Source organism: Stigmatopora argus, chromosome 1, assembly GCF_051989625.1.
Source record: "Stigmatopora argus isolate UIUO_Sarg chromosome 1, RoL_Sarg_1.0, whole genome shotgun sequence".
Taxonomy (NCBI): Eukaryota; Metazoa; Chordata; class Actinopteri; order Syngnathiformes; family Syngnathidae; genus Stigmatopora; species Stigmatopora argus.
The window spans coordinates 20,991,503-21,004,998 of NC_135387.1; the positions used below are offsets into that span (position 1 = coordinate 20,991,503).

At 41.0% G+C, this 13,496-nt stretch overlaps 2 protein-coding genes across 3 annotated transcripts in view; one reads left to right on the top strand and one right to left on the bottom strand.

The window, feature by feature from the left end:
• Positions 1-753: 753 nt before the first annotated feature.
• On the top strand, positions 754-10,645 carry ddx20 (DEAD (Asp-Glu-Ala-Asp) box polypeptide 20). 2 transcript variants are annotated; one of them, XM_077608370.1, is made up of 13 exons: positions 754-985; positions 1,391-1,485; positions 2,161-2,329; positions 2,741-2,855; positions 2,935-3,077; positions 3,178-3,316; positions 3,403-3,461; positions 3,602-3,684; positions 3,768-3,873; positions 4,323-4,424; positions 6,253-7,157; positions 7,290-7,402; positions 10,408-10,645. In XM_077608370.1, the coding sequence occupies exons 1-12, from the start codon at positions 790-792 to the stop codon at positions 7,380-7,382; spliced, it is 2,205 nt and encodes a 734-aa protein (XP_077464496.1). In that variant the 5' UTR covers positions 754-789; the 3' UTR covers positions 7,383-7,402; positions 10,408-10,645. The 2 variants fall into 2 exon arrangements, with proteins under 2 accessions (XP_077464496.1, XP_077464495.1); XM_077608369.1 differs by having other exon boundaries at positions 6,253-7,402.
• A 71-nt stretch (positions 10,646-10,716) lies between these two features.
• kcnd3 (potassium voltage-gated channel, Shal-related subfamily, member 3) overlaps positions 10,717-13,496 on the bottom strand; it is a 61,907-nt gene continuing 59,127 nt past the window's right edge. The window contains exon 9 of the mRNA XM_077608371.1: positions 10,717-13,303. Within this exon, the coding sequence (XP_077464497.1) occupies positions 13,129-13,303 (175 nt within the window). The 3' untranslated portion in view covers positions 10,717-13,128. The remainder of the gene's footprint in view (positions 13,304-13,496) is intronic.

Here is a 13,496-nt window from a genome sequence, read left to right on the forward strand (position 1 = left end):
ATTCTTCCGTTGCAATACAAGAAGAAATGGAGGAGCAAGTATCTGAATAAGCCCATGTAGAGAGGATCATGATGTTTAATTCCTTCCAAACATATCTGCAGATCCAGATTGTGGAGGCAATAATTCTGCCTAATATCCGTTAAGACTGCACTTTCCATGATTGTATGTGCATGAGTAGTCCTTAGTAAGGCCACATATACAACATGTGCTCAGACCAGTGTTTTCCACCTGTTAATAAGACATTGAATGCATGCATTTCGCATAATCAACAACCTAAAAATAAAAAAAACCACAAAAAAGCATGAATGCTGGAATAACGACTACAGCAACCTCAATTTAATTTTCTTACAAACTGACTGACAACGGTACAAAATATGTACCTGTTTAATTGAAAGTTAAAGCTTCTGTGAATCAATTTAATCCCCTGCCACAGTAAAATGTTAGATAATTGTTTGTTGTTGATTTTAGTGTTATTATTATTTATTTTACCAGAGGGCAACACTCGTCTTGTGCTATTCTATAAACTACTAGATTTGGGATTGCTAAAGTTCTTCACATGTAACAGAAATCATATATTAGTTATTGTGTAAACCTTCAAAATGTGTAGTTAAGTACATTTTCATTTATTTATTATGATTATTACTTTTGCTTAAGTAAAGGAGTTGAATCTTCTGACTCAGTGCACACACGTCTTTGGCCGCTAGAGGGTAGTGTAGTATTAACTCTCTTGTAGGTTGACAGTGCTTTTCAAGCCGCATTCGTTGACCATTTGAATCGCTGTCAGCAAAGATGGCGGCCTCCGCAAAAAAAGCAGCTCACGATATAGAAACAAGAACCAGGACTGATGATGTCATTTCAACGGAGGGGATCGACTTTAGGTCGCTGTTACTGTCTGACGTCGTGTTGGACGGGCTGTCAGCTGCTGGTTTTCAAAAACCTTCCCCGATCCAGCTCAAGGCGATCCCGCTTGGCCGATGCGGACTCGGTAGTTGTCTCTCCTTTCCGACTCTCCGCCTGCTTGCTTTTCCATAAATATTACCAGTCTTTATCATTAGGCAAAAGTCAAGTGGAGTCCTTATCGCAACAAAGTACATAAAACGCTTCTTTTAAAGAAAGGAATAATGATCCTTGCATATATCTAATACATATGTCATAGTCAGATTGTATTACACTTTCTGTTATTGCCTTGTGTACTCTATTCTCATGTATGAGATAAAGTACAATGCGCTTCGTACAAGTGTAGCATTGCTCGGTTGAAAATGAGCTAAATCTCCTCAGCACTATAAATCGTTCGCATACAGCATAAATAAAACTGATCTTAGAGAATGATGGCGCCTTGAGGCCAATGAGGTCACGAATGACGGGTCGCTCTTAAATGGTCTCTTTTCAGATTTGATTGTACAGGCGAAGTCAGGAACAGGAAAAACTTGTGTGTTCTGCACAATTGCTTTAGAGACCTTGATCCTGGAGAATCCCGCCACACAGGTGAGTACAATACATAAGCAGCTATTTTCAGTATACAGACGCTCCCCTACTTACGAACGAGTTAGGTTCCGAGCGATTGTTCATAAGTTGAATTTGTTCGTAAGTTGCTCAGTGCTATATTTTGTATTATAATTTATGTTTAAGGCCTATATAAGTATATTGAAGGTTTATATAAGTGCATTTGTATGTTTAAGGCTTGTATAAGTAACACACATTGGTTTGTACTGAAAAAACAAAATGAAACTTACGAACATTTTTCGACATAAACGCAATTTTCAGACATGTTCGTATGTACCGTTGTTCGTAACTCGAATGTTCGTAAGTAGGGGAGGGTCTGTACACGATTGATAATAAATGTTGTTATAATATATTTCCGAAAAGAATAGACCTAATGTGAATTTTACTATAACTTCACTAACAACAGATGGCCTTGTGTGCCAATCACTTTATTAACAGAGAGTCTTAATCCATCTTGCTCAAGTCTCGTACTATGCTTTAATGAAAGTGGATAATTGTCGATAAGGCAGAGGTAAATCCATTCTCTCTGCAGTGTAGTGCACATTGATTTGATTAGGTCTAGGGTCTTAATGATTGGGAGCTTCACAACTGCTTTTTGACTCCAATCTTCCCCAATCAAACATAAGTGCTTGTTGACTTTTACTTTGACCCTTTAAGGTTCTCGTGCTGGCTCCCACTCGAGAGATAGCCGTGCAGATTCACTCTGTCGTGATGGCGATAGGGTGTGCCATGGAGGGCTTGCAGTGCCACGTGTTCATTGGGGGCCGACCTGTTAGTCAGGACAAACTCCACTTGAAGAAATGCCACATAGCTGTAGGTTCGCCTGGTAAGAAGCCAATGATTGATTACCTGTTCATGTAACGTTGAGTAATCAAACAAATTCAACGCTCATAAACTGTTCTTCTGTAATGGGATCAAGCATCAGATAGAGAGTTCTTGGACAATAAATTCCTTTGAGTGCTGGTTTAAAATGGCTACTCTGTGCCGATATCTTGGTTTCAAGGAACCATGCTGATGCGATCTTAGATGCTTTTTTTAAGTCCAATGTATTGCCAATTTATGGCACCCTGGTAGCGGTGAACTATTTTTAGTTTACTTTAATCCAGACAGCCATAATAGCAAGGCATTGTCTTTATTCCAAAGAGGTTGAAAGCCTCCCCAAAAATGTCCTTGTTTTTTTCATGACCAAAAACGTCATTTCTTATGATTTGAATAACGTGCTTTGGTATTCTCGTAGGTCGCATTAAGCAACTCATTGAGCTCGGCATGTTGTCCACTGCCAGCATTCGTCTCTTTGTTTTGGACGAGGCCGACAAGCTGCTGGAAGAGGGCAGCTTCCAGGAACAGATCAAGTACAGTAACAAAAGCAAATAAATTGCAAGGTTCTCCAAAGAAATGTCTTTAACGAACCGACCCCCCCCCCATCTACAGTTGGATATTCTCCTCTCTGCCCGAGAACAAACAGATGCTTGCACTTTCTGCAACCTACCCAGAATCTCTAGCTCAGCACCTTACCCGCTACATGAGCGAACCCACTTTTGTCCGACTCAACCCTAAGGACCTGGGACTCAAAGGTATACGCAGGTTATCCGTCAAAGCCTCGTGCATTTTTTCCTTCCCAACTTACACGAAGAAAATGTCTCCTGCCTTCTGCCCATGTTTGGCCTACCCAAGGCCTGAGACAGTATTACAAGCTGGTGCAGTCCCATCCATTACCTCATAAGGTCTTCGAGGAGAAGGTGCAAAACCTGCTTGAGCTGTTCAGTAAAATACCCTTCAATCAAGCCCTTGTTTTTTCAAACTTGCACACAAGGTGATGCATAAATTCGATTGAGGCTGAACATTGAATTGCACTCGGGCTCAAATTATACATTAATCATGCTGTGCTTTTCTCTCTAGGGCTCAGCACCTGGCTGACATATTATCGTCAAAAGGCCTACCAGCTGTTTGCATCTCAGGTAAGATGTGGAAAAATAAGTAGGGGGCATTGTCGTCCGTAACAACCAAGATGACATCATTCATGGTGTTACTGAGTCAGGATGGGCTTTTCTTTTTCTTATCACTGAGTTGAGTTCCAATATCTCTGTTAATTGTACAGGTAGCCTGAGTCAAGAGCAGAGACTCGAGGCCATGTCGAAATTGAAGCAGTATCAATGCAGAGTGCTCATCTCCACTGACCTGGTGAGTCACACTTGTATTCTTTTACCTAAAAGTTGTGTTACTAAGAGAATTCTAAATTGTTCTTAATGTGCTCTCTATACCAGACCTCCAGGGGAATAGATGCAGAGAAGGTCAATCTGGTGATTAATTTGGATGTGCCACAGGACTGGGAAACCTATATGCACCGAATTGGACGAGCCGGGCGCTTTGGTCAGCATACAGCAGAAGCAACCAATCACTAGAGACTAAAAAGCAACAAGTTTAGCTAAAGCTATATTTAGTCATGTCCCTAACACATCATTTGGAAAATATTTTTCATTTACAGTCATACTTAATAATTTGTGAAAATTCCCTACACCCACCCTAATCGATTTGTTTGTCACAAATAAGTGGTACTCTGAGGAAATAACTATATCTCACCCGCATGCAGAGCTGTAATGTTGCTACATGAGTGATTGGGAAACATAGACAAGGAATGCATTGATTATTTGCTCTATAGAACCACTGTAGAGAGCATCCTGGCGTACGGCATCACATGACGACAGGGCCTATGTCCGATTATTATTATTATTATTATTGCAGATGAATAGTACCAGGCTGTTGACCAGTCTGATAATTGTGAGGACTTCTAAACAGTAAGTTCTAAACTTTGTTCACAGGCACCCAGGGGCTGGCCGTGACTTACTGTTCCCATGGTGAAGAAGAGAACAAGATGTTGGCCATTGCTCAAAAATGTGGACTGAATTTGTCAATGTTGCCATGTAAGCCCTGCCATTATATTTACAGGCATTTTACTTTGTATTACCGTATTTTCCGCATTATAAGGCACAACTAAAAAAATTCAATTTTCTCATAAGCCTTCCATCCTCCTAACTACCAGTAGTTCAAATTTGTCTTCTGTAGCGGACATTATTAAAGCTAAATATCTCCCACCCAATGTATCCGATCGCATTAACTCCTTTTGTACTCCGTAGAGGACATTCAGACCTTTCCAATGATACCAAATGTCTTTTGCAGTATTCCAATTACTTCACCTTGATTGGGGAATTTCAAAATAAATGTGATCGGACAACATTTTTTTCCTGGTAGTCAGGAGGATATATGGATCAATATTGATTAATCATTATATGAAATTCTCGTTAGTAGAGCTCCAGCTACAATTCCTAGCCACTAGTACCTTATTTCTACAGCTCTATTTGGTGTATATCTAACACAAACTACCATTACCACTACCACTACTACTACAGTGGTACCTCGAGATACGAGCTTAATTCGTTCCGGGACTGAGCTCGTATGTCGATATTCTCGTAACTCGAACGAACGTTTCCCATTGAAATGAACTAAAAACAAATTAATTCATTCCAACCCTCTGAAAAAACACCAAAAACAGGATATTGGATTGGAAAAAAATGTTTTATTTCTTCTAATGGCCATCTATTAACAAAGTAACACATAACTAGTGGTTTAATATTACTAAAATGTGTGTAATAGAACTAAAATTAGACGGATTTCGCGGAGGGTAGAGAGATAGAGAGGGACATTGAGGGGGGCGAGCGTTGGGAGACTTTTAGCCCTGGTGAATCGTAATATAACATAAACAATTTTAAATGAACTTGGATTACGATGCAGACACACTCAAAAATAAGTTTAATTAACCTTACACTAAAGTAAATTCTAATTTTGTTTTACATTTTATACCTTTTGTTCTTCCGGCCGGGTTGGCTGTTTGCCCCGCATCCACCCTGATTTTCTCTATCGATGGGCTGTTTGCGTTTGTATTCCCTTTAAAATATTCCGATAATGATGCACACAAATGTCCTCACAATAGGATAACGCACGACCACTTGCCAAAGAGAAGTAATATATACTCCTAGTACTAGCGATCGCTACGCCATTCACGCTGAGTGACGGAAAAAAAACACTGAAAAAAATGCAACGCTTCGCCCATTGCTCGTAGATATCTGTTATACACGAAAGAGATGCGGCAAAAAAGACAGTGAGCTACAATGATATACAGCCTCTCATGTCTTGGCCACCTGGCTTTCTCGTATCTCGAATTTTTTCTCGTATCTGGAGATAATTATTTGCTCAAAATTTTACTCACGTCTCGAAATGCTCATATGTCGAGGTACCACTGTATTGCGTTTTATAATCTGGTGTGCCTCTATATGTGAAACACATTTTAATATAGGCCATTCATTGAAAGTGTGCCTTATAGTGTTGGTAATGTAGAAACCTCTATTTCAGGGGTTACCGTTCACGCTTCTGAAATAGAGGGTTACCATGGTTACCCGGGGAAAAATGGGTCCTAAGCAAGACGGTGCAATGAAGGGTACCCATTTTTTTCCCCGGTAAACATGGTAACCCTCTATTTCAGAAGCGTGAAAGGTAACCCCTGAAATAGAGGTTAACCCTTCTAGGGTTAAAGTACACACTATTTAGTAATTCCACATTGAGTCGTTTGTGTTCCTCGTTATTCAGATTTAGTTGGGGAAGGGAAATGCTCAAAATCATCAACGTGATATCAACTGTCACACTTGGTGAAAACAAGTCAACTAAATTCTTCGATTCATATATCTCTTCCCCTAGCCACCATTGATGCTGGGCTAATGACTGAGCAGTGTGACTGGGATGTCTGCGTTGGAGCTTCAACGGCACTTCTTCGAGCACGGCACACGCGCACACAAAGAAAGGAGGAAAAGAAGGTACCCACCAAAGCTGTCTCCCCGATTATCAAAGAGGAACTTCAAGAGGCTGGGAAGCCAAAGAAGACACACAAATTAGTCGGCCCTGGAGTGGAAGGGCTTTCCAAAAGGGCAAATCCTTCACAGAACAGCCTACAGAGCCCCTCCAACGCAGAGTTGACTCGTAAAGAGTTGCAAGACGCGTTGCCAAAGATCCCACCACTTAGCTCGTTCAAGAACTGCGGGCCCGTGTTTATGACCTTTGAGGAGGCTGAGCGCGACTTTCAATCGTTCATTACGACAGGACTGGGAAGGTCAGTGGAGATTGTTAGAGATTTCACGGGCCAGGGAGACAGCGATGATCATACCCGGAAGAGAGAATTTGTCACCCTTGATGACGAAGGAGGTGAGATCTGTCGAGGGTGGAAATCGGATCCTAACCCTGCAAAATCGACCCGCAGTTCTTCAAGCTCTGATGATGACTCTGAGGAGCATTCTGAATGCCAGTTCAACACACCTGCAGCCACTGTGAACAATGTAGTCACACACACTCCCATGGAAGTGAACCATGGATGCAGTGTATCGCAACCACAGAAGGAGCCACTTACACCAGACGATCTCATAACATTCCGGATGACTGATGGAATAAGCAACAAAACTTCACCCCAGTCTGACAGCGATGAATCAAGGATCGGTATTAAAGCTGCTGTCCAAACTAAACAGGTGTCTTTGGGCAAATTATCCTCAAAACATCTGACAAACAAGAAAGTCGAGACGGACAAATTTTGCAGAAGGAAGCCAAAGACGACGGCTAAAGAGAAGAAATGGGAAAGGGCAGAAGACATGTATCACATGGAAGATGAATATTTAAGCACAGAGAGTTACTGGAAAGAGTGCTACAGAGCTTGGAATGATTACTACGCTTATATGTCTCCTTTTCAAGAGCAAAGTTACCAAGGCTACAGTGCAGCTCACAACTGGATGACAGCTTACCGAATGAATACAGTTTACATTGAGGAATTGCTGAAAGGCTGATTTGATGTCCCTAAATGCAGGTAGGAGCATTTTTATCAATGTTAAGTGCCTACTATGGGTTCCTCACAATCAATCATGAAAATGTAAAAGCATAATCCAATTGTACTTTTATTTCCTATGTGCAAATATGTTCTTTGGGCATGAAACGTCTCGTGTTGTCCTGCAAACTTAATTGGGGGGGAAAAGTACAGATTGTTGATTTATTAATATATATATATATATATATATATATATATATATATATATATATATTTGTATATGTATGTATATGTGTATATATATATATACATATATGTATATATATATATATATATATATATATATATATATATATATATATATATATATATATATATATATACATACATACATACATACATATATTTTTTTAAATGTTTAATATTCTGTTTTGGAAAAGGCATAAATAACTCTCTGCAATTGCGATCCACACTAATTATGGGAGGAATTTTTCCTCCAAGAAGCCACAGTTCCTCTATCCAGAAACTTCTGTGTCTCGTAAGAAGTTAAAATGTACTTCCTTATTCAAAATCTGCAAAGAAACAGTGGGCTGTTGCACAATATTTGCACCAATGTTTCATATACTCGCTAACGATGTCATAGGAATTAAAAGCTTAACAAAATGTCAAACATATTTGTTAATATAGTCAAAAATATGTGTCATGTTGAAAAATAAAGTCGTACACTAGGCTGACTAGATGTTTCGTGAGTGAGCCGGGCAGTTGTAGTTCATTTTGACCTTGTTTTCTATTGTGTGTTATCTGAAGCAAGGTCAGGCCATGTTCTTGTCATGATTGCAACTAATCAATGCTGACAATCAGTGATGAGAAGAACAAAACCTCTTGAGTACTCTGCCTAAGAGACCACCCAATCGACTTTTTACTCGGTGTGCTCAAAACTAGATTTTTGAGTGGCAAATGTGGAAAACCATAAGCGGATTTTCACAGAACGTGCAGAATTGTTCACATGTAAAGTCGTGCTACCGCGGAGGAAACAGCTCGGACAATGGACCTGCCCGTTTCTAGGAACGACACAACCCCTCACATCGAGACCAACCCGGACGTGTTGTTTCTCGTCTTCAAAAGCACGGTCTTGGTTCTGACTCTCGTTGTGGGTTTACCCGGAAACGTGTGGGTGTGCTGGGTTGTGTTCCGAATTAAAAGTCTCCAGACGAGCAACAATGCGCTGCTGGTCAGCTTGACCATCAGTGACCTTCTCAAGTGCTCCGTGGACACGCCGCTCTTGCTGGCGTCGTTCCTGCAATCCAGGGATGCCAAACGGCTGCCGATGTCTGTGTGCGCAACGCAGCAGTTCACCTGGGCCTTGTGCAGCTGTGTTCAGCAGCTGACGCTGGCTAGCATCAGCGTGGAGCGCTACCAAGCGATCGCCTTTCCTTTCCAGACCGAGCGCAGGAGATCCCGTGTTCGTCTCTGGATGCTGTTCATCTGGCTATGCGGTCTCGTACTGGCTATCGTCTCGCTGACTCTCTCCAAGCAATCTTTCTTCTTCTCGCTCTGCCGGCCGACGGCCTCTGACGGCACCGATTTCCATCTTCACTCGGATCTGTTCGGACCTTACGTTTTGGTTCCCATGTGGCTTTTGTCCCTGGTCGTCATTGTCATTCACTACGGGCGAATCATCAAACTTGTGCGGCAACACCAAAAGAAAGTGTTTAGTCGCGGCATTCGAGTGATGCCCACTGTGTCGGAGCACGTGTGGAGGTGGCTGAGCGACCCCACTTCGGTTCCGCAGTCAGCGCCACAGGCCGCGCGGCGACCTTTGCACCCGGTGTCTGCCGAGCCGTACTCGGGCTGCTTCAGCGGAAGGGCTCGCAGGACACCTCCGGAGATCGTCGGGGCAGTGTGTCTTTTGACGCCCGGAGCCAGAGAGCGGGGAAAGAAACGAGTTGAGGGCAAACTAGCCAAACGCTTTGGGTACATTATTATTGCCTTCACAATTTTTTGGCTCCCCATGGTGGTTATTTTGCTTATGAACCACTTCATCACACGGCTGGACACCGACAGAGTGAGTTGGTCGAGGAAAACTTAAGTGTTTAGCTGCAGGACATGACTAATGCTGTTTAATTTTGGCTGGGAGTTGTATTAGAAATTTAATGTTCTACTAAGTGCATGTGCAATTTTAATTTAAAAAAAAAACAAGCGGATCAGAAAATGAATGAAATAAAAATTTGTGGAAGAAAGAAAAGAACAAGTATTAACAAAGACCATAAAAAAAAAAAAATCTGCATTCCTACCTAAAAATGTTAAGGAGAAAATGCTCAATATATGTATGTAAAGCTAGGCATTTTAACTAAAGTAATTAATTTGCGATATCTAAAACCAAGAATTAAGTGTCTCCAATAAGACTTAAGAATAAAATCAGTTTAGAGGAAAGCAACAGAATCTTAAATGAAAAATAATCCAAATACTTGCTATATCCTCCTGACTACCAGGAAAAAAATGAGGTCCAATCACATTTATTTTGGAATTCCCCAATCTATGAAGTAATTGGAATACTGCAAAAGAAATGTGGTATCATTGGAAAGCTCTGAATATAGAGCACAAAAAGAGTTAATAATAATAAGATGCACTGGGTGGTAGATATTTAGGTTTACAAATGTCCTCTACAGAGGACAAATTTGAACTACCAGTTGTCAGGAATATTTTTATTGCAAGTTCAGGTCCCCGCAGCTGCTGTAATATGCAAAGTACACCTAAAATATGGAAATGTAATGTAACTATTGTTCTATAGCTTATGTAAATTCAGGCACGTATAGAGGCAGCTGCAGGAGCTTAACATTTATGTCTAATACTTTTTGTCTTTTACTGGCTTTTATTACAACCAGTGGCAGTCTACTTATGTTCACAGTTTATAGGTTTCTTTTATGATAAACATTGTTTCATTTCTACTATGCAGAGCTAACCAACAGTGAAACAATTAAGAAAAACATTTACTCAGCATTCTTTTTATTACTATTATTATTTATTTATTCTTTTTATGTATACAGTTTCTGTTGGAGATGGAGACATCGGCTATGGTCCTCACCTGCGTGCAAGCTGCAGTGGATCCACTCATCTACACCTTGGTCACGAGACAGTTTCGCTATGAACTGAGCAAAATATTATTGTCCATCCGAAGGTTTCCTCAGAAATTGGGGTCCTGACCTTTTTTTTTTTTTTCAACAATCATGTTTCCAAACTGTGTTTTGGGAAAAGTCCCCTCACAATAAATAAGACTTAAATGAGTGAATTGGGTTATCACAGACTAAAGCATGACCAAGGAGGGGGGAAAAAGGCTCACACACTTTGCACACGTGGCAGATATAGATGTTTTATCAGACATTTCACAGTTGGGACACGAGACAAGGTCATAAATAATATCAAATACATGACAGGGCAGCACAGCAGTAGTTTTAACAACAACAGGTGGCATAGGTGGGCAAAGCCTATCTGACTGATCTCGAAGAAGACAAATGAGAGTACATAGCAGAGGCACAGAGAACTAAACATTACAAGAGAGCTCTATTATTTTGCATTGTAAGTATATCAAGTCAATTACCGGACAGGCCGAGCCTGCTTCAAATTTAGTTTTAAAGTGCAGTTGAGACAAAACAGGAATTGAGGTTTGATCCTGGTGACATACTGTCAAAAACAAACAACTCACTTCTGCATCTGCTGTACAGTAGTTCTAAATATTCATGATGTCTTGACAACTTTAAAAATACGACAGAAAAAGGCCTGCTTGTCTGTGCTTGTCTCATTAACGCTTGTATTGTGTTTTTACACACTAATTCTGTTACAGGGCAGCTGCTGTGCCTTTACCAAAAATAGTACTACTAATTAAACTAGGAGTATGACACTTTCTTCAACTATTCTGGCAAATATTTTTGGCTTCCTCTGAGAAGTCACCTAGGAATTAAAGACTATAGCAGAAACTTTGGGTGTGATACGTTGATATGGAATCTACACTTTGGCATCCACGGTGCCAGCAATGATGATTTCTTTTTAAGTACAAATGCACATGTAAAACTGTTATTTAAAAGTTCCCCCTAGTATTACCGATTTAACACCTTCTATATAATGTAATTTTAATGCAATGATAATTTGACATTAATACAATAACCTTGTTCCACTTTTTCGCTAAGCACAAGCCAGTCGGCGAGATGACCACCTGTGCACATTTGAACGTATTCTAAGGGTGATATGTCAGTACAGCTATAACATCGTCTCTGAGCAAAAGATTGAATTTTGAAATTGCTATTATTGGTGATGAGCATCTGGGACAGGAAATGGATCACCAACGCTGGAACCAAGCTGGTGGACCAACATTCAAGAGGATGCAAGGCCAAGTGGGAGGCAGCAGCTTAGTGGTGAGTACACCTGGAAAGTCAACAGTCCAGAACACAGGCATCCGTTAGCCTTGTGGGATTTTAATGAGAATTGCATGATGTTTCTGAGAGTTGAGACTGGCCAAACGGTGAGCGAAATCAGCCTGCTTCAACACGTCTACTTCATGTGCACCTAGCAGTCTACTCCTTATTTCAAGTTCTGCAAATGAAATGACAAAACTTGGAACATCAAGGAGTAGACAAAGTACTAACACCATTTTTTTTAAAACCACAGAGTTCACATATGCAACAATTTTGCCCACTGAGTTAGGAGGAGAAATGTCGCTGCTTGACAGCTAAGACCACTGTAAGCATCCGGTAGTTCACAAAGACGGAATAAGGAATACACTCGGACGACGACAACTGAGAGAAGTACAGAGAAGTCAGGGAAAGAGAGACGGAGTGAGCACAGCTTCACTGGTTCTGCCAAACGATGATCGAATATTACAAAATATTCTATTAACAATATTAACAAAGGACCTAGGCTCAGAACATGTGTGTCCAAAATTCTCAGCAACTGCCTTGTGCTTTTATTTGGGGTGTCTTTCCATGAAAAAAATGTTTACATTTGAACAATTTTGTCATTTGAGGGGAGCGTATGGGAATGGATATTCAATTCCATCAACATTAATTAACGATTTCCTCTGACAAAAACAGGCACGTGTTGTATAAAAAGGCTCGCCGCTGAGGATTTTGGACCAAATTTATTTTAGTTCGAAGCTTTGAGTGTGGCAGCTAGTCAAATATATACCATATACAGAGCCATAGATAGACTTCCAGAAGAATTGAAAGTTCAATCACCCGAGGCACATCCCTTTGACTGAAAATACCACAGTTCCTCTATCCAGAAAATGCACATACACACGCAGACGCACGCTCACACGCACACACACAAACACAAATCAAGACATGAAGTACACATGTATATGTAATATTTCCCCTCAAATGGGGTGATACTGAAAGTGAGGAGGACATATGACTGTAGTATCTGGATATCAGCAGTGATACAGAATGACAAAAATAAACGGACGCATTTTGATTGTTCCTTGACCAGCTTTCACCTCCTGCTTAGGGGAGTCAAAATGATGCCAAAAAAAAAAAAAAGCTGCTTTGTGCTCGGTGACACTTGAGTTATACACATACATATGCACACTCACGCAAGTGCACTCTATCTGGACGTCATCCCTCTAATGTACAAGGGGTCAATGTCAGTGTTGTTGCAGTACATGACCAGCAGGGGTCAGTCTCCACTGCAAGCAAACGAAGTGTCTGAATACTCTCCTCTCATCCCTCAGTCTGAGTTAAAACAGTCACGGAGGATGGATGACACGCCTGTATCCTTCACAGTGCGGACACCTTCACAACGTTCTGGTGAGCGGAGGCGGCCGGGAGACTGGCATCGCCCTCGGGGGTCGTCACAGGTGGGGTGGGAATGCTGATGATCGCTGTGGTGATCTGGCTCCCCTGGCAGTTGAGTGGTGTCGCCTCATCCAGGCGCATGTTCAAACTGGAGCGGCTGTTCGGCAAGAGAAAGGAACCGTATTGGAGATTTTGCACAATTTCACAATGTAAAATCTTAACCTCAGTTGAGAACATTTTTTTCTTTAATTAGGGATTACTATGGGAAAAAAACAGAACAATGACATGGACTAATAGCGTTGAAACAGATTTTGAGAAGATAATATTCAATTTACATGGCCAAGGATGTA